Source organism: Saccopteryx bilineata, chromosome 3 (genome assembly GCF_036850765.1).
Source record: "Saccopteryx bilineata isolate mSacBil1 chromosome 3, mSacBil1_pri_phased_curated, whole genome shotgun sequence".
Classification (NCBI taxonomy): domain Eukaryota; kingdom Metazoa; phylum Chordata; class Mammalia; order Chiroptera; family Emballonuridae; genus Saccopteryx; species Saccopteryx bilineata.
This window is the reverse complement of record NC_089492.1, coordinates 314344035-314370332: the sequence shown is the minus strand read 5'-3', so window position 1 is coordinate 314370332 and position 26298 is coordinate 314344035. Positions and strand designations below refer to the sequence as shown.

The window sequence follows — 26298 nt, the reverse complement described above, 5'->3', positions numbered from 1 at the left end:
CTCCCCAAAACTTAAAATAGCATCCATTTCTTCGGCTCACGATTCTTCTGGACAGTTCCAGTCTCACTCATGCGTCTGGGGTCAGCCAGGGAGTGCCTGGGCACTGACTGGTTCAGGGTGGCATATGTCTGGTATTGACCTGCCTGGTGGCTGGGACAACATGGGTTATTGGGCCACACAGCCTCTCCTCCTCCAGCAGGCTAGGCTGGGCTTCTTCTCTCGGCAATGGAACAGAAACGAGAGTGGAAGCTGCAAGGCCTCGTGAGGCCCAGACTCAGAACTGGGCATGCCATCACTTCCGCCATCTGTTATTGGCCAGAGCAAGTCACATGACTGGTCCAGTTTCAATAGGAGGGAAATAAACTTCACCTCTTGAAGAGAGGAGATGCAAAGTGCTGTGATCATTTTTTTCATCTGTCATACTTTCCAACAGATATTTATTCATCTTCATTTGGGGAAGTGCACAGGTCTCTGGTGGGAGCCTTCAAACTCAACTCTCTCTCTCTCTCTCTTTTTTTTACAGAGATAGAGAGAGTCAGAAAGAGGGATAGACAGGACAGACAGACAGGAACGGAGAGATGAGAAGCATCAATCATTAGTTTTTCGTTGTGCATTGCGACACCTTAGTTGTTCATTGATTGCTTTCTCATATGTGCCTTGACCGCGGGCCTTCAGCAGACCGAGCGACCCCTTGCTCGAGCCAGCGACCTTGGGTCCAAGCTGGTGAGCTTTGCTCAAACCAGATGAGCCCGCGCTCAAGCTGGTGACCTCGGGGTCTCGAACCTGGGTGGTCGGCATCCCAGTCCAACGCTCTATCCACTGCGCCACTGCCTGGTCAGGCCTCAACTATCTTTTTATGAGCTGTTCAGCTCTGGACTTGAACTTTCATACCTGAACCAGAAAAACAAAGCCCTAAGGCTAACCAGACCCATCCCCTTGAGAAGGTAATTTAGAGATTGTTAGTCGCTAGGGCTGCCTAACAAAATACAACACACCAGGTGGCTTAAACAGCAGAAATTTATTTCTTACAGTTTTGGAGGCTGGAAGTCCAAGATCAAAGTGTCAGCAGGTTTGGTTTCCTTTATGGCCTCTCTCTTTGGCTTGCAGATGGACCCCTCTTGCTGTTTCCTCATATGGCCTTTGTTCTGTGTGCACACCCCTGGTGTTGTTCTGTATGAGGACACCAGTCAAACTGTATTAGAGTCCACCCTAATGGCATCATTTTAACTTAATTATTTATTTTTAAAAAATTATTTCTGTAAAGGTATGTTCATCCCCTTGGAGCAGTGATATGGAGTGGGAGGGCTCTGGGCATGACCATATTGCTACCCACTAATTCAGCAAACCATCAGTACCTGCACTGTACCTGGCTTGTGCTGGGCAGTGTTGGGAATATAACAGTGACTGAGATGGTCTGGGCTCACTGTCCACTGGGGGAGACAGACCTGTCCCCAGACAAGGATGACTTAGAGTAGGCAAGGCTGGGACAGGGGAACCCAGAGGGCATATGACCCCCTCCCAAGAGTCTGGAGGGCTTCCTGGAGAAGGAGGAATTCAGTAGTGAATGGCACAGAGTTGGTTCCTCCCACCACAGAATTCCCAATCTATCAGGGCAGAGAGACACGACATGAGTAATCCTAAGGTTAGGGTCAGAGAAATCTGCCCTGCAGAAGTAACATGGCAAATGCTATCTAAAGATAAGAAAGGTTAGCCTACAAGATTGATAGATATGGAAGGTTGTTGTTCCAGGCAGTGAGAACAGGTTGGTTAAGGGCTCGGGGGCTAGGAGAGAGCTTGAGGAGTATGAGAAGTTGAGAATAGAACAGTGTAGAGGGTGTGCGCTCTGTGAGGTGACAGAGGGAGGGAGGTAGAGATGGGGGTCAATAGATGGGCAAGCTTTGGAAGGCCTCAGGAAGAGCCCTAAACTTTATTCAACAAGTCATTTACCAATGCTAATTGTTACGTCCACATCAAAGATTGTTTAAGCCCTGGCCGGTTGGCTCAGAGGTAGAGCGTCGGCCTGGCGTGCGGGGGACCCGGGTTCGATTCCCGGCCAGGGCACATAGGAGAAGCGCCCATTTGCTTCTCCACCCCACCCCCTCCTTCCTCTCTGTCTCTCTCTTCCCCTCCCGCAGCCAAGGCTCCATTGGAGCAAAGATGGCCCGGGCGCTGGGGATGGCTCCTTGGCCTCTGCCCCAGGCGCTAGAGTGGCCCTGGTTGTGGCAAAGCTACGCCCCGGAGGGGCAGAGCATCACCCCCTGGTGGGCAGAGCATCGCCCCAGGTGGGCGTGCTGGGTGGATCCCAGTCAGGGGCATGCGGGAGTCTGTCTGACTATCTCTCCCCGTTTCCAGCTTCAGAAAAATACAAAACAAAAACAAAAACACTGTTTAAGTGCCTTCTCTGTCCTGGGTGGTGCTGGAGTCCTAGGCAGGGAGATAAGAGAACCAAAGAAGATACTGACCCATTGGAGACAAGGTAGAGCTACAACAGCCCTGTGAGGTAGGTTCTACTGTGACTCTACCTTGTAGCTGAGGACACTGAAACACACAGGGGAAGCCCCTTTTAGAGGACACACAGCTGGTAAGTGGTAGAGCAGGGGTTTGAATGCCAGTCCTTCTGTTTCGAAGCCTGCACAAGAAAAGGTGTGGAGGCAGGCCTGTAGAAGAAGAATTAGCCTTGAGAAAAAGCCACAGTAAGACTGGTAGAAAAAGCAGAGATGAAAAATGGGCTGGTCCCACAGCCACGTGTGTCGACTGAGATTCCAGAGGGATATCTCAGCCGCAGAGGCTCTCCTTGAGAAGTGTGGGATCTCAACCCCACGCCATGCTCCCCATCCTAGAGCACCAGAGATGGGAAGAGGTGCCCATATAACATCTGGCTGTGAAATCAGCAGGGATTCTCTCTGGCAGGGAGAAAGGGAGTCTTTTAGAGACACAAGTGCCCTTTTAAAGGGCCAATACACAAAATCTTTTCTTTTCTTTTTTTTTTTTTGAAAGACAGAGAGTCAGAGAGAGAGAGAGAGAGAGAGAGAGAGAGAGGGACAGACAGACAGGAAGGGATAGAGATGAGAAGTATCAATTCTTTGTTGCAGCACCTTAGTTGTTCATTGATTGCTTTCTTATATGTGCCTTGAGTGGGGGGCTACAGCAGAGTGAGTGATCCCTTGCTCAAACCAGAAACCTTGGGCTCAAGCTAGTGACTTTAGGCTTCAAGCCAGTGACCTTTGGGCTCAAGCCAGCAACCATGGGGTCATATCTATGATCCCACGCTCAAGCCAGCAACCCCGCACTCAAGCTGATGAGCCCATGCTCAAGCTGAATGAGCCCACGCTCAAGCCAGAGACCTCGGGGTTTCAAACCTGGGTCCTCTGCATCCCAGTCTGATGCTCTATCCACTGCGCCACCACCTGGTCAGACAACACAAAGTCTTATTCACAGCCTCTCACCCTGGAATCTGGCAGAGGGAGGGCAGAATGGACTAGAGTCACATGAAGAAAGACTGGGGTATGTGGCTTTGGGGAGAGAACTGAAGGGAGAGCCACCAGGACCCCTGTGTTGAGTTACTCTCCCACACTGCAGATGTGGCTGAACCACTCCCCTCCTGTAACATCAATGGGGAATGTAATAGCCCCACCATCTGGACTCCCTGTTGCCTGGCCCTTCAGAGCTTGCACCCTGCTAAAGAGTGCCTACACTGGGGTAGAAAGGTCTGGGAAGACTCGGGGGCTATCAGTGACTGAGTTGTGTGGCTCTGATACAGGGGCCATTCTCCCCCCCTCACCACACACACATACACTTTCCTGTGAACCTGACTGGCACCTCCCCATCACACAAGATCCACTAGCCCCACCCTCCCAACTTCTGGTGGCTCTGTGCTGCTAAGCTCTGGGCAGAATCCAGGACGGAATGAGTTGTGTGGCTCCAAGATGGGGGTCACCACTCCCCTCGCTTCCCCCCAAGTCTGACCAGTACCTCACCTCATGGGAGATCCACTAGCCCTCCTTTCCAACTCCCGGTTGAGCTGGGCCTTCCAGCAGAATCTTGGACAGCCACAGTTATGTGGCTCTAGGACAGGGGCCATTTTTCCCTCACACGCCTAAATAGTGCAGAACCCTCCCTTCATACAGCCAAATCTTGGTCTGTTTGGGCCTGTGAAACTCTGCTGGCCTCACCCTGATGACTCCCTGAGACCCCACACCACCACAAAGGTGTGTGAGGACCCAGCAGGTGGCAGCTAGACTTGGTATTCTCTGGAACATGTTCTGAGTGGCCTCAGACCCAGCACTAGCACCAAGTAGGAACACCATTTGCTCCTACCTGGTGACTCACTGAGAACCTACTCATGCAACTTGAGTACTACCAGAGGCTTGCTTTCAGTGACTGAGCCTAACAGGTAGCCAGAAGGTAGTACCTTGGGACTTTTGCTGACCTGACCCCAGGCCTGGTGCTAGTAAAAGCTAGCCTTGGTGCTCAGCTTGGTCCTTCCTGTGCACATGCAGGCCCAGCAGAAGTACCTACAAACTGTGGATTGCTTTGTAGCCTAGGGCCAGTCATAGGCAGCATATGAATTGACCTGTATCAGAGTCCCTTCCAAGAGGCCTCAGAATGAATACACCCAGTGGCAAGCTCCAGAAAACATCAGAACAAGACCCAATTAGATTTATAGGCAGCATAGCCAAAATGAGATCTTGGCAGGCACCAGACCCTGCTCAGGCAAATTCCACTTCATGTGGTCAGCAACTGCACAGCAGCTCATACACTGTGGTCAGGGTTGACCCCCACAGTCAGCCAGCCTGAGGGTCGGTGCCATGCACAAATGGGCCAATAGCCATCAAAACTCAATTACAATAGGAGGGCCAACAAAACCCACACAAGGGACATTCGTGGAACACCCAGCTCAGCTAATGAAGGAGACTGTGCCACTGGGTCCCACAGGACACCTACTACATAAGGTCACCCAACCAAGACTGGGAGTCATAGCAGATCTACCTAATACAGGCGGATGACAGGTTACAAGCAAGATATGTTCTGTAGGTTTGAAAATATTTAAGTATTTATATGCACAGAATGGTAAAAATATATACTATGTTAAGACAAACACCTAAGTTAAATGCCGAAGTTGCATTTAATAGGTAAATGTACATGTTCCAACTTACATACAGATTCAACTTAAGAACAAACCTACAGAACCTGTCTCATTTGTATCCTGGGGACTTCCTGTACATAAAAGAAAACACAAAGAGGCAGCCAAAATGGAGAGACAAAGAAATGTGTCCCAAATGGAAGAGCAGGAGAAATCTCAAGGAAAAGAGATCTAGAGTTGAAAAAAAAAATAGTTATAAGGATGCTCAAGGAACTTAGTGAGAACTACAACAGCATGAAAAAGAACCATAAAAAGAACCAATCAGAAATAAAGAATACAATATCTGAAATGAAGACTACACTAAAAAGAATACAGTTGGCCCTGGCCGGTTGGCTCAGCGGTGGAGCGTCGGCCTGGCGCACGGGGGACCCGGGTTCGATTACCGACCGGGACACATAGGAGAGGCGCCCATTTGCTTCTCCGCCCCCCCTCCTTCCTCTCTGTCTCTCTCTTCCCCTCCCACAGCCAGGGCTCCATTGGAGCGAGGGTGGCCCGGGCGCTGGGGATGGCTCCTTGGCCTCTGCCCCAGGCGCTGGAGTGGCTCTGGTCGTGGCAGAGCCTCGCCCCTGGTGGGCGTGCCGGGTGGATCCCGGTCGGGCGCATGCGGGAGTCTGTCTGGCTGTCTCTCCCCGTTTCCAGCTTCAGGAAAATACCAAAAAAAACAAAAACAAAAACAAGAATACAGTAAGTTGGATGAAGCAGAGGACTGAATCAATGATTTGAAAGACAAGGTAGCAGAAAATGCCCAGTCAGAGTAGCAAAAAGAAAAAAGAATAAAAAAAAAAAGAGTAATTTAAGGGACCTTTGGGACAACATGAAGTGTAACATCTGCATAATAAGGGTACCAGAAGAGAAGAGAGACAGCAAGGAATCAAGAACTTATTTGAAGAAATAATGACTGCATATTTCCCTAACACGATGAAGGAAAAAGACATACAAGTACAGGAAGTACAGAGTTCCAAACAAGATGAACCCAAAGAGGACTGCACCAAGACACATCATAGTTAAAATGGCAAAGGCAGAATGTTAAAAGCAGCAAGAGAAAAGCAGTTAGTAACCTACAAGGGAGCCTCCCATTAGACCAGGGGTCTCAAACTCGCGGCCCGCCGAACAATTTTGTGCGGCCCACAGACTAATCCACAAAGTTCAAAATATTTTGGATAAAATTAAGTAAGCCTAGGGGCCTACTTGTATTTTTCATTTCTCTAGCATCCTAGCTAGATATTAGCTTAGTTTAACAGCAGTTGTGATGCGAACTACAGTTTCTGGTCGTTTTGTGACACTGAGTAAACTGCATGTACGATTGTGCTTGTTGTACTGATTTTTTTTTGTTTTCAACTGCAGTGAGAAAAGTGTTGCGTAACAGTTGCCTTTTGTAGACCTAGTGAGGCCCGCCGAACGGCTGTGATCTTGCTCTGCGGCCCACATGCTGAGTTGAGTTTGAGACCCCTGCATTAGACTGTCAGCAGATTTATCAACAGAATCATTTCAGGCCAGAAGAGATTGGCATGAAATATTCAGTGTTGAAAAGTGAGGACCTACAACCAAGACTACATTACCCAGCAAGGCGATCACTTAAAATTGATGGAGAAATGCCTGACCAGGCAGTGACACAGTGGATAGCATGTTGGACTGGGATGCAGAGGGCCCAGGTTTGAAACCCCAAGGTTGCTAGCTTGAGTGTGGGGTTACTGGCTTGAGTCCAAAGGTTGCTGTCTTGAACCCAAGGTTGCTGGCTTGAGCAAGGGGTCACTTGCTCTGCTGTAGCCCCCCAGTCAAGCACATATGAGAAAGCAATCAATGAACAACTAAGGTGTCAAAGCAAAAAATTGATGCTTCTCATCTCTTTCCCTGTCTGTCCCTGTTTGTCCCTCTCTTCCCTCTCTCTCTCTCTCTGCCTCTGTCATAAAAATAAAAACAAAAATTTATGAATAAAGAGCTTCCCAGACAAGAAAAAGCTAAATGAGATCATTATCACCAAACCATTATTATAAGAAATGTTAAAGGATCTGCTTGAAGAAAAAGGAGAAAGAGGAAGAGAGGAACAGTTAAAAGAATAAATTGGCAATAAATACTTACCTGTCAATAATCATTTCAATGTAAATGGCCTAAATGTTCCAATCAAAAAACATAGGGTAGCAGAATGGATAAGAAAAAAAGACACATATATATGCTGTCTACAAGAGATCCACCTGAGATCAAAAGATACACACAGACTGAAAATAAAGGGATAGAAAAAGATATTTCATGCAAATGGAATGAAAAAAAAAACTAGGGTAGCAATACTTATATTTGACAAAATAGATTTTAAAACAAAGGCTATAAATAGTAAGATACAAAGGACCCTACATAATACTAAAGAGAGCAATCCGACAAAAGGATATAACCCTGGTAAACATTTATGCACCACACATAGGAACACCTAAATATATAAAGCAGATCTTGAAGGACATAAAGGAAGAGATTGACAGTAATACAGTCATAGTAGGAGATTTTACCACCCCATTGACATAATGGGATATTCCAGACAGAAAACAAGGAAACAACAGCCTTAAATGGCACACTGCTCAGATGAATTTAATTGATATCTTCAGCCTGATCAGTGATGGTACAATGGATAGAGCATCGATCTGGGATGATGAGGTCTCCAGTTTGAAACCCCAAGGTCACTGGCTTGAGTGTGGGCTCATCAAGCTTGAGTGCAGGCTCAACAGCTTGAGCACAGAGTCACCGGCTTGAGTATGAGATTACCAACATAATCCCATGGTCGCTGGCTTAAACCCAAAGGTCACAGGCTTGAATCCCAAGGTTGCTGGCTTGAGCAAAGGGTCCCTGGCCCAGCTGGAGTCCCTCAGTCAGGGCATATATGAGAAAGAAATCAATGAACAAGTAAAGTGCCACAACTACGAGTTGATGCTTCTCTCTCTCCTCTCACTCCCTCTCCCTTCCTATCTCTCTCTAAAAATAAAATTAAATACATAAATAGAAAATAAAAGGGGCTTCCCATCTTTGTGTTTCAGTATCCTCATCTATAAGATGGAGTCATACTAGAACCTACCTCATAGGCTTGTAGGGAGTAAATGAGTTCATCCATGTCAAATGACTGGCACAGGGTAACCAGAGATTAGCTATGAGTATTTCAAGGAACTTAGTTTCTTTGAGCCTTTGTTTTCCCACCAAAATGGGGGTAACAATAAGAAGCTCTGCCTCATAGGGCTATTGTAGGATTAAATTAGTAAATCCAATGCCTTTCAAGCTTTTTCAGTCATAGCCCACAGTAAGTAATGCATTTCATGTATGACCCAGTATGTATGTATTCACATACCACTAGTAACTAAAAGACAAGTGTCATAAAATAATAATTATTGCTATAAGTAATTCATTCTGTCATTTTCTTTTATGTTTCATGGTATGTTTTAAATACTGATTATAACCTACTAAATGGTTTCCCCCAAGCCTGGGTCTCCCTCACAGTATAACTGTGAGTTAATGTGTTTAGAATGATGTTTTTTGGCTTATGTTGTGGTCCAGCCATGATGAGTCTATTACAGGGTCTTCAAACGGGAAAAGACATGGAATTAAATAAATGATAGACAGAGACGTAAAGATATGTACATATAGATGGGTTCAGGAGGATGGCAAGGCGAACAGTCTCTACTGTTCCTGAGCCATAAATTGGCTGCTCCCAGAGAAGCATCCGTTTTTATTCAGGGAAAAGACATGGTCCATTAGCAATGCAATTGTTTCCAAGACAACTCAAAGACAACCCCCACCATACCATTTAAATCTAACTTTACACTAAAAAAAAACTAGCTTCCAGTCTCTTCTGGAGAACATGGGTGGGATAAGTGAGAATCAGGTATAGCTCTGTTAACTAGGCAGGTGAGGTGGGGGGTTAGGCCTAGCACCTCTGTCCCCAAGATATCCAGATTGTAAAAATACCCTGTTTATGTTTCGGTCCCCACTGATCCCTCTTTTGTATTTTTTAAAACTTCAATTTGTTGCTGTGATTCATACTCATCTGAATTCACATGTTTCAATTTGGACACAGATTGGGAAAATATAAAATAAACAACAAAATTAAAATAGCCAATCCTAACAGATACTGTAACAAGTGTCCTTATACAATGAAGTGATTAAAGTGTATTAGATTATCAGACAAAGTCTTAACTAATACAACAGGATCTAAAATAAAATTCTTACAGTCTTAAATGTCCTTAACATGTTAATGTAATTTCACCAAGTCCATGTTGACACCATCATTGCTTCATATTATTTGTATGTGTAACCCAACCTCACTTCAGTCTGAGAACTGTCCCAAGGAGCAGGAGTCACACACATTCAGGAAAAGTCCACAAGGCACTGGAGTTGTGGTCACATTTCCTCACTTTGCAGCTAGAGTCCAAGTCCCAATGACCACTGCTTCTAGCTGGTAATGATTCAGGTAGACTGGAAAAACCATTTGCAGCACATATGGAAACAGAGCTTCCATTTTCTTTAAAATGGAGAGATAAACCCAGGGAACCCTTCCCAGGAGCTCTGCAACCATGGCATGGTGAAGAGAACCTTGGGATACTACACTATGCTGGGTGGCAGAGGTAAATTCATCTAAATTAGAAGCAGGTCCCAGCCTAAAATAGGCATGGGGCATTGAGGCAAGAGGAATAAAGGAGACACTATATATTAAACAAAGCAGCAGAAAATAAGACTATCAACACCCACAACAGAGATCTTCGAGGGATGAATAAAAACCCAAATATTCAGGCAAGGCAGAGTAAGTGGCCCTCATGTCCATAAGAAATGAGATCAGTTTACCTGCTACTTGGAAGAAATACCCTAGGCTCATCCACAGTGACGTGAGATGGGGTCGACAGCCATGGGCACCTTTAGCCTTCAGTGGCAAGTCCCAGCAGGCTGGGCAAGGTTAGGTCACAGTGGCTGGAGCAGGGCTGGAAGAGACTGAACCGTCCCTTAGAGGAAGTGAGGAGGCAGTTTACCTTCCAATGTCCCTTTTTCCCCACAGCAAAGGTATGTCCCTGGTGGAGGCCGAGAAGCCTGGCAGGCTTTAGCTCAAATGACCTTCCTTTCCACTCTTGAAGCAGGGCCCTGATGGAGTCCTATGGGCCCTGATGGGAGTCCTATGAAGCCCCTTCAGGGCATAGGAGCCTTTAAGGCTGTATGTCAAGAGCTGGTATTTTGCCTGATCTCTTTTTGGGCTCTGTCTGCCTTTTCTGTTCCTCTTGGTCATTACAGACCTTAAAAGCCAGTTCAGAAGATCTCGCTGAGGGGTTTGAGGGTCCTTATCCGCCTATATAAACTTTTTCTGTATATCTGGAGCTAATTGGAAAAAAACAAAACAGTGTTATTAGCTGGATCAAATAAAAGAGAGTAGAAGTTTGCAGGAGAAAGAAAAGAAGTTTGGCATCTCCCATAGGATTCCAGAGTCTCTCAGTGGCTGAATAACTCTGTACATCAGTATTCAAAAGAAAAAAATTTTTTAAAGTAAAAAGTGTGATAAAAAAATTTGCAGGAGTTCCAGTATATAACTCCCCCCCTTTTTTATTATTATTTACAATTGACCTTTAAGCATTTGTTGGGCACACTTTATAATACCTTAACTTCAAAAACTGTAACAAATACTTGTCTTTACGTTAACTTCTAACAAAATATAGTAAATATGGCCCTGGCCGGTTGGCTCAGCAGTAGAGCGTCAGCCTGGCGTGCGGGGGACCCGGATTCGATTCCCGGCCAGGGCACATAGGAGAAGCGCCCATTTGCTTCTCCACCCCCCCCCCTTCCTCTCTGTCTCTCTCTTCCCCTCCTGCAGCCAAGGCTCCATTGGAGCAAAGATGGCCCAGGCGCTGGGGATGGCTCCTTGGCCTCTGCCCCAGGCGCTAGAGTGGCTCTGGTCAGGGCAGAGCGACGCCCCGGAGGGGCAGAGCATCGCCCCTGGTGGGCGTGCCGGGTGGATCCCGGTTGGGCGCATGCGGGAGTCTGTCTGACTGTCTCTCCCCGTTTCCAGCTTCAGAAAAATACAAATATATATATATATATATATATATATATATATATATATATACACACACACACACACACACACACACACATATATACACATATATATAGTAAATACATTTTCAAGTAACATTCCCATACTTATTAAAATATTTCTACCCCATTAATTAACAGGCAATTTAAAGAGTATATAAAAGCTGGAAAATTCTAGTGTGACTTTCATTATTTTTTTATATTATTAAAAAAAATCTAGGCCCTGGCCGGTTGGCTCAGCGGTAGAGCGTCGGCCTAGCGTGCGGAGGACCGGGTTCAATTCCCGGCCAGGGCACACAGGAGAAGCGCCCATTTGCTTCTCCACCCCTCCGCCGCGCTTTCCTCTCTGTCTCTCTCTTCCCCTTCCGCAGCCAAGGCTCCACTGGAGCAAAGATGGCCCGGGCGCTGGGGATGGCTCTGTGGCCTCTGCCTCAGGCGCTAGAGTGGCTCTGGTCACAATATGGCGACGCCCAGGATGGGCAGAGCATCGCCCCCTGGTGGGCAGAGCGTTGCCCCATGGTGGGCATGCCGGGTGGATCCCGGTCGGGCGCATGCGGGAGTCTGTCTGACTGTCTCTCCCCATTTCCAGCTTCAGAAAAATGAAAAAAAAAAAAAATCTACACCTTTGTTAGTAGGTAAATCTATCTGCCTCAAGCAATGCAGCTGCAGCAAGCAGCCTGAAGTTTGAAGCAGTTTAGCCAAAATTAGCAGGTCTTTAGGATCCACATTCCATTCTATTTAAATTTAAATGAGTGCATTTTACTTGTTCCAATTAAAATTATAAATTTGTAGGGATGATATTTTTATAATATTAGAGCCGGCATATCCAATTTTTGCATGCAAGAACTTAAAAAATCACATTTGGATAACATTAAACAAAGACCAAACACAAACAAGAATCAGACAAAGTAGACAAATCAGACAAATTAGAGAGAAACCAGGGATTTTAGAGATTAGAACATGGCCTTCTTGATCTTTATGCAGGACTATTTCGATAGGAACATAAAGGATAGAAACTAAACAGAATTCTTTCTCGAAAAGTTTCAAGAACAGCCGTTTATGAGATTCTGTTTAGCCACATCTAAACAGGCGTTCCCTTTGCCCTCTTTTCAGGCATAGAACAGTAAAGATATAAAATGAGTTTAGAGAAAGAGAATAATGGGAAAAAGCTGTAATTTTCCCAAACTCTTAAGTCTTTTTATTTACTAAAGAAAATCAGATAATAACACAACTTTAAAAAGCATCTCAGCCTTCTAATCATTCTTAAATTCTAATAACTGCTACAACCAGAAGCCAAAATCCCTCCATTTCAACCCCCGCGGAAAGGCAGGTTTAGTTTATCTGGGAGAGGAATACTTTCCCTTTCCTCTCCTGGGGCTGGGCCTCCCGGGCAGAGCCGCATCCGCCTTGCACAAAGGTCAGCCTGCCGTAGAGCCGCCACCCACCCCGCGGCCGGTGGGAGCTGGGGCCCTGGCCTCGAAGGCGCCTTCTCTGCTGCTGCTGCCGCCGCCTTGCGAGCTCGCGGGAGCGCACATTCCAGCACAGGAGCCTGCGCTGCGCAGGGGCCCGCGCCGCCTGCGCGCACCCATGGGACATGCCTCCATCGTCGCCCGTGCAAGTGGCCGCCCGCGCTTCTAAGAGGGGACCATGGTCGGGTCGCGCTGGCGGCTGCTTGGGCTCAAGGCAGCGGTTGCCGTGGCTTCTTCCTCTTGGGCTCCCGGGAACTTGGCGGCTTCTGGACCCTTGTTTTGGGGGCGTGCTTCCTCCACCGCACATCTTTTGTATTCAGATTCCGAGCACCCGCCAGAGCTCTCTCCGACCGCATTTGTGTCTTTTTCGACATGCTGATCTGGGAAGCCACAGCTTCTGCCTCCGCCATTGGCTGCTCGCTTCACCTCGGAGGCACCGGGCAGGGCGAGCCGCGAGGCTAGCACGAGCCCTAGTCCACCGGCAGCCTTGTCCCCGCTGCTTTACTGGCTCTGGTCTCATCGCCTCTGCCTGGGGAGGCCAGCCTTCCGCTCTTTGGAGTGGGAATTTCCAAGGGCCCGAGACAAAGACTTTGGGAGCAGAGGGCTGCGGATCCACAAAGTTTAAAATGGCCACAGCCCTGATATTCCCATCTCCCGAGTTACTCTCAGACTCCACGCTCTCATATTTACATTCCTGTTTCTACCTCATTCTGACCAAACAACTTACTTTCACATAAAAACATTTGTACAAAAAGAAAAAGGTCCCTTACTTTTGAACCTCGTACTCCCATAGTTATTTACTCCCAAATCACTTTATTACTATACTCTCCCCCCCAGACTTGACTTAAAAGCTTCACTCTCTAAAAGCTTTATACTTACTCCGTGTGCACACTTCTGGGGAGTTCCATTACCTCTTTGCTTTCCCTTATTCGATGACCACATGTATGGGCGCCAATTGTCGTGGTCCAGCCACAACGAGTCTGGGGTCTTCGAACGGGAAAAGACATGGAATTAAATAAATGACAGAGACTTAAAGATTTATACATACAGATGGGTTCGGGAGGATGGCAAGGCGAACAGTCTCTACTGTTCCTGAGCCATAAATTGGCTGCTCCCAGAGAAGCATCGTTTTTATTCAGGGGAAAAACATGGTCCATTAGCAATTCAGTTGTTTCCAAGACAACTCAAAGACAACCCCCACCATATCATTTAAATCTAACTTTACACCAATAAGAAACTAGCTTCCAGTCTCTTCCGGAGAACATGGGTGGGACAAGTGAGAATCAGGTATAGCTCTGTTAACTAGGCAGGTGAGGTGGGGGGTTAGGCCCAGCACCTCTGTCCCCAAAATATCCAGATTGTAAAAATACTCTGTTTATATTTTGGTCCCCAACAGGCTTTTAATCAGAGCCCAGTCTAGGTGGCTGTTACATTGATTCTTGTTTCTACAGCTGGTAGGCTCTTTCTCCTCCTGCAAGGCTTAGCTCAGGCACCACCTCCTCTAGGAAGCCTTCTGTGAGCTCTCTGGTTGAGCTGAAGTTCTTTTCATTTATATTGGACTGAAATCAGAAATCAGCAATGTATGGAAGTTCCAGTATTCGCCATGACATCACACTCCCCAGGTTCAAATCCCAGCTGTGCTCTCTCTGACCATGAAATCTAGTCCTAACAAACCCAAACCTTAGAGTCTTTCAGCTGAAAACAAACAAAACACAGAAATAGGACTATGGTAAAAATGGAGTATGTCCCATTTCTGTAAAGAGTGCCCCAGCAGCCAGTGGCTAAAGCCCCAAGCCTTGGAAGCCCCCTTGACTCCTCTCTCTCTCTCTCTCTCTCCCACCCACATCTAATCTATCAGCAAATTCTGTGGCCTCAAAATAATCCAGAATCCAACCACTCCTCCCAGCTGGTTCAGCTGAGGTGGGGAGCTGGGCTATTTATACACCTCCCATGTTAGTCATTAAGGAGGGCCACTCCCAATGAACCCGTTTCCCAGCATGCTCCGTGGGCAGAATGAGCTCTGGCAGCCAGTAAAAGCCCTCAGGCAACAGGTGCAGCACTGGCGTTGGAAGTGGTGAGGTGAGGAGCTGGCGTGGGGCGCCAGCAGCTCACCACACCCAGTGTGTGGAGCAGCGCACAGCACAAACTGGGCACTCCAAACACATTTGTCGGTGAAAGAAAGGAAGGGAAGAAGGAAGGCAGGAGGGAGTGAGGGAGGGAGGGAGTGAGGGAGGGGAAGGGAGGGAGGAAGGGAGAAAGAAAAAGGAGCCTCTGGTGGGCAGAAGAAGTACTCAAGTCTCCCTGAGTGCTTTCCACCCATCTCACCTCCCTCACTCACTGTTCACACAGCCAACACCACACGGCTGAAGATATGGGCATTCCCAGAGAATATTTTTGGTGTCATCCAGAGTGACCTCAACTACTCAGTGGTCCTGGAGTGTCTGGCTCTGATCTTCCCCACACCTGTGTTGCACTGGACCTTCAATGGGGAGCCCTGTGGCACCGGGGAGAGACTGATCATCCGGCGGCTGTCCAGGGAGCACTTGGGCACCTATGTGTGCATGGTCAATAACAGTCAGGAACAGGTCTTCTCCGACCCTGTGAACATCTCGCTGCCAGGTGAGTCCCCCACCTCCACCCCAGACACCTGCTCCCTAGCTGGTTGGTGACCAGCCCTCCTGGTTCCACTGAGCCACCTTCTACAAGCAGTCCTCCCTGAGACCCTTTGTAACCAAAATGTCATCCCATTCTTCCATCCACCTGGAAGATTGGGCATTATTAGCCCATTTTACAGATGAGAGGCTGTGGCTCAGAGATGAAGTCTAAAGGTAGCTCAGCTCAGAATCTGGCTCTGGCCTCCTGGGCCCTGGCTCCACCCAGTGCCTGGCTGTGGTAATTTGGGAGGCCCCCCTCACCTCTCTGAGTCTCAGCACAGCCAGTGAAAAGGTGTAGGTGATAACATAATGAGCAGTTCCAAAACTGGGCTTTGGAATTTGAATTCTGGCTCCACTCCCTGGCTGTGTGACTTTGGACCAGTACCTTGATATCTCTGTGCTTCAGTTTCCCCATCTGTAAAATTAGGAAAACAAGAATGCCCACTCAAAGTGTAGTTATGAGTATTCAATGAGATAAGCAGATAAAGAGCTTAAAATAAGAGTGCCTCGTACTGTTGAACACTAGTGAGTGCTCAGTAAACACTAGCTAGTATCATTGCTACAGTTAGCATTATCAGTATTACTAATTTTGTGACAATTTCCGTAGGCAGTAGGGTGGACGGAGTCCCAGGCAGCAATAACTAGAAGAACCAGTTGTAGGGATAAGAAAATGATTTGGGAGCTTGTGGAAGCTGGATTCAATTCCTGCCCTGTGTCTGCCTACCAGGGGACTTAGGACAAGTGGCTTTCCCTTCTCTGAGTCTCAGTTTCCTCCTGCATATAACAGATTGTTATAAGGAACAAAATAATGCATGTATGAAGGTGGCAGAATGCCTGTTAACAGTAGGGGCTTTATTTTATTTTATTTTATTTTTTATTTTATTTTATTTTTTTACAGGGACAGAGAGAGAGTCAGAAAGAGGGATAGATAGGGACAGACAGAAACGAAGAGAGATGAGAAGCATCAATCATCAGTTTCTTGTTGCGACACCTTAGTTGTTCATTGATTGCTTTCTCATATGTGCCTTGACCACGGGTCTTCAGCAGACTGTGTGACCCCTTGCTCGAGCCAGCAACCTTGGATCCAAGCTGGTGAGCTTTTTTTTTTTTTTTTTTTTTTTGCTCAAGCCAGATGAGCCCACGCTCAGGCTGGTGACCTCGGGGTCTCAAACCTGGTTTTTCCGCATCCCAGTCTGATGCTCTATCCACTGCGCCACCGCCTGGTCAGGCAACAGCAGGGGCTTTAAATAGCAGCAATTATCATGAATATTATTTTTCCTGTTTTTATTCACGGAGAACAAGTGGCCTGGAGTGGACTAGAAGGACTCAGAGGAGCTGGCCAGTAGAGAAGCCGGGAAGGTATTTGGGCAGCAGAGAACACATGTGCCAGACTCAGAGCATGGAAAGGGTGAAGGTGATGGAAAGTCTGGGTTGGTTGGGTCCCAGACAGTTGGGATCTAGTGTGAGATTCAGGATTTGGTTTTGGGATGACTTACTAGGAGAAAAAAATTTAAATCTTGTAGCACCTGGTGACTCTGATATGTTCATTAAAAATGACAATGTTTCCAAGACCTCCTTTATTCATTCATCAACTATTCAGGAAATGTTTATTGAGTACCTACTATGTTATCACCCTGCTGGGCAGTACTGGGGACACTCTGATGATAAAGACAGCCTTGGCCCTGCCCCCACAGACTCCCAGTCCAGTGGGGGACAGACCTGTCCATAAACAGTAATGACCAGAGCGGGCAGGCTGGGGTAAGGGAACCTAGAGGGCTGTGTGACCCAAAGAGGTATCTGACCTAGTAAGGGCATCAGGGAGGACTTCCTGGAGAAGAGGACATTTGAGCCAGTACTATAATACATAGGAATTATTCAGACCAAAGGGCAGAAGATGTCATAAAAGGCATTCCTGGGGGCACAAAGGCCTGGATGTAGGAGACAGAGAGGTGTGCTTAGATAATGGAGTAGGGTCCAGTGGGGCTGGGTTATAAAGGTGGTTGTGCCTGACTGGGCTGTGGCGCAGTGGATAGAGCATTGGGCTGGGATGCGCAGGACCCAGGTTCGAAACCCCAAGATAGCTGGCTTGAGTGCAGGCTCATCTGTTTGAGCACAGCTCACCAGCTTGAGCCCAAGGTCATTGGCTTGAGCAAGGGGTCATTCAGTCTGCTGTAGCCCCTCGGTCAAGGCACATATGAGAAAGCAATCAATGAACAACTAAGATCCTGCAACAAAGAATTGATGCTTCTCATCTCTCTCCCTTCCTGTCTGTCCCTATCTGTTGCTCTTTCTGTCTCTCTCTGTCCCTTGTCACAAAAGAAAAAAAAAGGTGAGGGTGAAGAGAGAGGAGGCTGGCCAGGTTGCAGGGCCTTGAAAGCCAAGGTGAGGGACACTTCCTCCTGGCTCCTGGGGAGCCACAGCAAGATTCTGAGCAAAGGAGTCACAGGATCAAGTCTGAGCTTTAGGAGACCACTCTGAATTCCCCATGGTGGGGAGATGGGGGGGGGAGGCTGGGACAGGAGAGTAGGTAGGGGCCAGGGCAGAGACCCAGAGGAGGGGGAGGAAGGGACAGACTGAAGAGACATTCAGGAGGCGGAATGGAGGGAGAGGGCGGTGTGGAGGGAGGGTGGTTCCTCCAATCTCTCCTTTCTCGGTTCCCAGAGGTCAAGGTGGACCCCACAGAGGCACCCATCGAGCCAGACCGCACTCTCACTCTGTCAGGAGGACCTGCCATCGCCCTCCTTGTGGCCGGGAACATAGGCATCGTGATACTGTTTGGAGGCATTGGCTACGCCATCGCTCAGTCCCAAAGGTACCTTTGCCCCTTCCCCGTGCACCAGCCAACCTCCCACCCAGCCCCCACGAGGCACCGAGCTTTCTCTGCAGAAAGACAGAAACCAAACCAACAGGCTCCTCCCATGGAGCTTTAGGCTCGTTCAGAGAGGGTAGCACGGACTGCTGACATGCCGTCTGCCTCATCAGTTTCCACAGTGACCCCAAAAGAGACAGAAGAGGGTCCTGGAGCTGGTTGGCCTGGGTGCAAATCCCAGCCCCATTACTTGCCTGCAGTGAAGCCATGGGCAAGTCACTTCTCCTTTCTGTGCCTCGGTTTGCCTGTCTGCAAAACAGGGACAATTATAACACCTGCCTTACAGGACTGTTGTGAGAATTATTATTATTATTTTTTTTTTTATTGTTCGTTGTGAGAATTAAATGAGCTAATATTCCTAAAGTGTTTAAAGCAGTGTCTGGGGTACAGTAAGTGTCATATTCATTCCTTGTACGCATATCTGTTGAGTGCCCACTATGTGTCAGGCACTGCGGGTACTGTGGGAATTAATAGGGCAAAGTCTCTGCCCTCATGAACTTTCATCCTAGCCAGAGACACCAACAGTCACTTGATGGCCGAGTGAAATAGAGATAGTACACTGGGTGATGATGAGTCAACCAAGACCTCCCTGAGAAAGTTATGTTCCAGCAAAGACACTGAGAAAGGAAAGATGGAGGGAACCAGTGTGTATGTGGGGGAAGGGCACACCTGGTAGGGGGAACAGCAACTGCAAAGGCCCTGAGGTAGGACTTGCCTGGCCTGTTCAAGAAATAGCAACGAGGCCAATGTGGTTGGAACGGTGTGAGGAAAGGGAAGAGAGGCCAGACAGGAGATCAGAGAGGGAAGGAGGCGGGGTACCAGACAGCATAGGGTCTGTGGGTCATGTCAGGACCTGGCTTTTGTTCTGAGTGAGATGGGGGCCCATGTGGGTTTGGAGCAGAGGAAGGATGGGATATGACTACAGCTGACTTCCATTTTAGCCCTAGATGTGTTAGCTATGATTGTGATATTATAATGTTTTACCTCATATTGAGCAACTCGTATGTGCTTGCTAAACTTTATTCTATTCGATCTGCACAAGAACTTGGCAAGGGTAGAGGGGTTGGGTGGGATGAAGATCTCATCTTTCAAGAAGAATAGCTAAAAAGAAACAAAAACAAAAAGGAAAACTAAACCATTTCAAAGAGGAAACTAAGGCTCAGAGAGAAATGACTGGCCCCACACCCCACAGCTGGAGAGAAGGGATTTGAATCCCAAACCCTGCCTCACTCCAAGTTCCAGCCCCAAACCTACACTGCCTTTTTTTTTTTCACCATTAACAATACAAACCTTCATAGCTTATGAACTGAAGAAGAAAACTCTGCAAGTTAAAATGGTTCGGAAATGCTGCTGGACTGGGGCCAGGTCAATGTTGAGATTCAAACAATCTAACAACCAGTTCTCTGCCCTACTGACCATTTTAAGTATTAAAACAATATATCGAAAGGTAGTTTCATTATTTCATTTAATACTTAAGAATAAAAGAGGTACACAAAACTAGATTGTTTAAGAGTTTTAAAATATTAATGAAAAAATATTAATACCTGCAAAAAAACAATAAAACTGTTAAGATACCTCCATATTGCTTCTTTTTTAAAAAAATATTTATTCATTTTTATTAGAGAAACAGAGGAGGGGGGAAAGAGATAGAACAGGGGGAGGAGCAGGAAGCAGGCAAGCCTGGGGTTTCGAACCAGCGACCTCAGCATTCCAGGTCGATGCTTTATCCACTGCACCACCACAGGGCAGATTCCATATTGGTGTTCTCATTTGCAATTTTTTTCACCTGTGGACAGAATGAACATTCCTACGGGCGCTTAGAATACACTGTTGCACAGATGAATGTTAAAAAGAATAAGAATGTAAATTTGTGATTTCTACATTGGGCAGCTGCCCAGGCGCCCACCTTAGAGAGAACCCTGATTACAACTGGTTCACTAAACTCAACAAAAGATTAGGTATTCGTTCTGCTGAACTGGTGCAAACCGGCTAAATCCCACCAGTAGGCCAGGTCTCCAGTCTGCGAGTTCTGTGTAGAACCTTCTAGGGATAGGAGAGGGCCGGGCTGCTGCCTGAAGCACCCACACCCTCTTCATCACTGTGGCATTTCCTGGACCCACAGTAAGAGTCAAGGTCCTGCCAGTCACAATAACTCTGGTGGGTTCTGCTCTTTTCCTCATTTTCAGAATGAATAAAAGCAAAGCTAAGAAAAACTCATCAGCTTGCCCAAGGACACACACAGCTGAAAATAACTGAACCTGAACCAAACCCAGATCCAATTCCAAAGCCAAGTTCTTTTCCAAAGGAAATCAGGCTGGCGTGAAAACCCTGGCCCAGACCAGCCCGAGTTCCTGTCTCTGTGAGCAGGCAGGAGGGGCCCCTTTCTGTCCTTGCCACCAACTTGGCCAAGACCCGTTTCTTTTCAGACAACAGACCAATGCTAGCACCTACCAGAAGGAACTAGTCTGGTTCAAACAGCTGTGACCTTGGAGATGAGATCATGGGGACAAGCATGGCTGTCTCAACTCTTCTAGTGGGGAGGGGTGGTCTTCAGAAAGCACGGGTATGGACTGGGGGGAGTCCCGCATACATCTACCACACCCACCGAGGGCTAAGAGAGATCCCTGTTGTCTGCAGCGAAGACCATGGACCCCGAAATGAGGCTACCTAAGTTCAGCCCAGCCCTGCCATATGCTAGCTTATGGGACTTTGGATGAGTCCTGTAATGCTCTGGGCCCCATCAGTAAAGCAGGGATGGTGGTAGTACTCATCTCAGAGGGTAGGTGTGCAATTCCAGAAGACAGTGGGGGGAAAGTGGTGTAAATAGTGCCCGGCAGGTGGTGAGCCTTCAATAAATGTCAGCCACATGTATTACTATGATTAATGTGATTATTAATTTCTCTTTTTCTTTCACAGTAGGACTGACAGGCAAAGAATACGAATATGCTGAAGTGTGAGTATCTGTTTGTCAGTCTAAGAGGTGACACCAGGAAGGGTGGGAAGAGAATCCTGGGTTCAAGGACAAGATGAAGTTGCTGGGGACTCCATATGAGACCTCCTCCCTCCTGGCTTCCTGATCATTTGTTTGTGAGATGTTCCCACCCTATTGAGAGCCCAGGGGACTGCTTTTCTCTCTTCTCATCAGCTGCCAACATCCCACATGCCCGACTCATCAAACTCTTGGAAACCACCTACACAAGTGCTGTGTATTGCATAAAACTTGTGAGGTACAAGCAAAAGAAACTCACTGAGTTGGATCAATTAAAAAAAAAAAAAAGGCCCTAGCCAGTTAGCTTAGTCAGTTAGAGTGTTGTCCCAAAATGACAAGGTTGCAGGTTCGATTCCCAGTCAGGACACATACAGGCAGCAACCAATGAATGCTTCCTTTTCTCTAAATGCTTCTCTCTCCCTCTCTCCTGTCTCCCTAAAATCAATCAATTTTTTTTAAAGGAAGTTTTTAATATTAAGACCCAGGAAGATTTTCAGGAATTAAAGGTTGTGTTATCACTTGCTGTGTAACAAACTACACCTTCCCAAACTTAATGGCTGAACCACAGCCATTTACTTAGCTTCCAATTCTATGCATTATCAATTTTGACTGGTCTCTGCTGGGCTCACTCATGCATCATGGTCAGCCTAGGGGCTGTTTGGACTAGGATAGCCTTAACTGGGAACACCAGCCTCTCCTCCACACCCACTTTCATTCCGCAGACCCAAGCTGACAGAGGCAGGATTCCAAGAGAGTGAGAGCAGTAGGGGCAATGCCTCTTGGGGCCAGCATTAATAACTGACATATCATCAATTCTACCACATTCTATTGGCCAGATCAAGTCATGCCCAGAGTCAAGGGGTGGGGAAACTGACTCCACTTTTTTTTTCTTTTTTCTTTTCTTTTCTTTTTCTTTCTCTTTTTTTTTTTTTTTTTTTTGTGACAGAGACAGAGAGAGTCAGAGAGAGGGACAGACAGGAAGGAAGAGAAATGAGAAGCATCAATTCAATTCTTCATTGCAGCACCTTAGTTGTTCATTGATTGCTTTCTCATATGTGCCTTGATGGAGTGGGGGGCTACAGCAGACTGAGTGACCCCTTGCTCGAGCCAGTGACCTTGGGCTCAAGCTGGTGAGCTTTGCTCAAACCAGATGAGCCCACGCTCAAGCTGGCAACCTCAGGGTCTCAAGCCTGGGTCTTCGGCATCCCAGTCCGACACTGTATCCACTGTGCCACCACCTGGTCAGGCTGACTCCACTTCTTAATGGGAGGGGAAGAATGTGGCCCTGAGTGCTGGGACCATAGCAGTTGCTCACCGCCTCTCTGCCTCCCACCAGTCACCCCTTGTAATTCTCTTCTCTAGGAACTTGATTCACAGTTCTCTTTCTACCTCTTTCTACAGATGGCTGCTCAATGCTTCTCTATCCACATGGAGAAAGACACCATCCTACAGCTTCCACTTCTACAACACTGCTGTTTAAGGGAACTACCCAATTTAGCCAAAATCCCTTTGCCTTGTTTATGAAACCCATGGAGAAGGTATCTGATTGGCTCTCTTGGGTCAGGTGTCACCCTTGCTCCCACCACTGTGGCTAAGGTGGGAGCAGAGATGTTTTACACAATCAAAGCCTTGGGGCCTCAGCCCTACCTGTGGGGGGTTCAGTGCTCAGAAAACAGGGGGACTTTGAAGGGGGATAAGGGGATAGGATCAGAGAAGGTGAAGGGATTAATGAAATTATATATCCGTAACACACAGATACAGATAACAGGACAGCAAATCCCAGAGGGAAGGGGGGAGGGGTTAGGGAAAGGGGGGTAAAGGGGTATAAATAGGGACACGGGGTGGGGATAGAGGTGTTATATACAGTGGGACACTTGAATCCATGTTAACAAAATAAATTAAAATTAATTTTAAAAAATTAACATTACAGGCCCTGGCCGGTTGGCTCAGTGGTAGAGCGTCGGCCTGGCGTGCAGAGGTCCCGGGTTCGATTCCTGGCCAGGGCACACAGGAGAGGCACTCATCTGCCTCTCCACCCCTCCCCCTCTCCTTCCCCTCTGTCTCTCTCTTCCCCTCCCGCAGCGAGGCTTCATTGGAGCAAAGATGGCCCTGGCGCTGGGGATGGCTCCTTGGCCTCTGCCTCAGGTGCTAGAGTGGCTCTGGTCGCAGCAGAGCAACGCCCCTGGTGGGCGGAGCGTCGCCCCCTGGTGGGCGTGCCGGGTGGATCCCGGTCAGGCACATGCGGGAGTCTGTCTGACTGTCTCTCCCTGTTTCCAGCTTCAGAAAAATACAAAAAAAAAAAAAAAAAATTAACATTACAAAAAAAATAAAAAATATACTTCTCCCTCAAAAAACCCCCCTAAAACAGGGGGACTTGGCCTTGTAAGCTGGGCTGATACCCCAAACTATGTCTGCTACACATGCAGCTTATTTTGCTCCTTTTCAAAAAGAAGGTAAAACTTCCTAACACAGAAAAGTGGGGAGGTGGTCGCCACCCCTAGAAATCACATTGTAGGTAAGATTGACCACTCACTTCGGAGCTGCTGGAGAATCCTGGCAGACGGCAGGCAAAGGGGAGGAGAATGTGGATCAACTCCCATGTGGAAATATCTGACTTGTAAGGAGCATTCAGTAGTTCTGTGTCCAACAGAAAACCACCTGCTGTGTGTCATTACAATTAGCAATAATAGTCACAGACCTGGGTTCAAATGTTGTCTGCTGGGGGCCATCCATGAGCTATCTACAGCACTCTGTACCTCATGTGATTCATAAATTATATCATCCTCGCTGTACCCACTGAATAAAAGTGCATCCACCCCCATGTGACAGACAAAGCAGGTGAACCTCCACAAAAGGGTACGTGACTTGCCCAGGGTCACAGAGATAGCCCATGGTAGAGCTGGTCTCCAAACCAGGCTACCTGAAATTTCTGTTTCCAATCACTCCATTCCCTTGTTGCTCCTGCCCTCAGACCAAAATTCCCTTCCTCTTTTCTCATGGGCCCCCACCTGTTATGTCATGTAAATGTCACTGTGCATATGCATGGAGGATAAAAGCAAGGCGCACAGAGAGGGCAAGTGATTTGCTCAAGGTCACATCACACAGCCACATGTGATGCCAACCCAAGTCTGCCCAATCCCAAAACCCGTACCACAGACCAGTGCTGTGCAACAGAGGTCTCCGTGGTGCTGGAAATGTCTGTATCAGCACTGTCCAGTACATGTGGCTATTGAGCTCTGGAAATGTGGATAGTGTAACTGAGGAACTGAACTTTAAATTTTATTTAGCTTTAATTAACTTTATATTACCACCTGGGACCAGTGGTTATTGTATCAGACAGTGCAACTCTGACTCTTAACTGTTAAAAATAAACAAATCCCCCCACACCCACATGTGTAGATCATTGACTCTGGCTATTCCAGGTCCTGGCCCTGGCCTTAGTCCACAGATCTGGAACCTTTTTTGGCAGAAAGAGCCATGAACGCCACATATTTTAAAATGTAATTCCGTGAGAGCCATACAATATGTTTGACACTAAATACAAGTAAATGTGTGCATTTTATGTAAGACCAACACTTTTAAAGTACAATAAGTCTCTGAATTATTTTTAATAACATTGTTATGCTGTTGCTAACCAATGATGAATAAAGTACTTCTTACCATTAATGCGACTTCTGGTGCTGCATGGTTTTGCTGATGGTTTTGTAGTCTGGTTGATATGTGATGAGGTTAAGCTTCATGCAGGCGTTGAGACTTCCATCCATTAAACGTGCTCATAGGTTGGTCTTAACGTTCTTTAGATGTGAGAAAGACTGCTCACATGCATGCGTAGAGCCAAAAATTATCAGTACAGCAATACTCACACGCTGCAGTGTGTGGTATGTGACGGGAAGCGTGTTCCAAGTTTTGACAATCAGTTGGTCCGCGGGTTGAAGTTTTTTCATTTCTCCCCACTTGTGTTTGCTCACCAACTCTGCTTGCTGTCATGCAAGTCTTTCCAAATCTTCATTCAGTGACTTTAACTTATTCACCCACATGTCTGAGGCCTTCAGGTCAGCAGCTTATAGCTCAAAATCTCTGACAGAGACACCGGGGATGTAAAGCAAGTCGGCGCTGTCCACTGCACACTCATGTGGATGGGTGATGAACTTAAAAAGACGAGTATGCTCACAAAATTCTCCAAAGCGCGCTTTGAATGACTGCAGGAGATTAGATGTAAAGCCTGCTAGCTGCTGGAGATCAAGGTGTTGAGCAGGGTTACTTGCTGTATGTGCATCTTTAAACTCTCCCAGTTTTTCAAAGTGTAGTAAACGACCTGTTTCAATGTCGGTGGAGATGAAGAGTTCCAGCTTGTTTTCAAATGGAAACACTGCTTGTTGAAGGGATAAGACTATTTCCAATTCCTTGCATTTTCATATTGAGCTGGTTCAGATGTTCAGTCATGTCCATGAGATAGTAGAACTTTCAGGAGCCACTCAGTGTTAGCTAACTCAGGAAGCTCGACGTTTTTCATTTCAAGAAAAGTCCGGGCCCTGGCCGGTTGGCTCAGCGGTGGAGCGTCGGCCTGGCGTGCGGGGGACCCGGGTTCGATTCCGGCCAAGGCACATAGGAGAAGCGCCCATTTGCTTCTCCACCCCCCCACACTCCTTCTTCTCTGTCTCTCTCTTCCTCTCCCGCAGCCGGGGCTCCATTGGAGCAAAGATGGCCCGGGCGCTGGGGATGGCTCCTTGGCCTCTGTCCCAGGCGCTAGAGTGGCTCTGGTCGCAACAGAGCGACACCCTGGAGGGGCAGAGCATCGCCCCCTGGTGGGCAGAGCATCGCCCCTGGTGGGCGTGCCGGGTGGAACCCGGTCGGGCGCATGCAGGAGTCTGTCTGACTGTCTCTCCCCGTTTCCAGCTTCAGAAAAATTTAAAAAAATAAAAAAATAAAAAAAAGAAAAGTCCGGATTTCACTCAGACAAGCCACGAAACTGCTGAGCACCTTCCCTCCAGACAACCAATGCACATTGCTGTGCAGAAGCAGACCAGGATAATTATTCCCGACTTCATCCAGCAGTGTTTTAAACTGGCAATCATTTAAAGCTCGGGCAACAATAATGTTGACCGCCCAAATGACCAGCGACATCA

At 47.3% G+C, this 26298-nt stretch overlaps 1 protein-coding gene across 1 annotated transcript in view; it reads left to right on the top strand.

Moving 5' to 3' along the window:
- Positions 1-24838, top strand: part of IGSF23 (immunoglobulin superfamily member 23) — a 31895-nt gene extending 7057 nt beyond the window's left edge. The window contains exons 3-6 of the mRNA XM_066271863.1: positions 15010-15279; positions 17982-18126; positions 21100-21136; positions 22574-24838. Of these exons, the coding sequence (XP_066127960.1) occupies positions 15010-15279; positions 17982-18126; positions 21100-21133 (449 nt within the window). The 3' untranslated portion in view covers positions 21134-21136; positions 22574-24838. The remainder of the gene's footprint in view (positions 1-15009; positions 15280-17981; positions 18127-21099; positions 21137-22573) is intronic.
- Positions 24839-26298: the final 1460 nt, after the last annotated feature.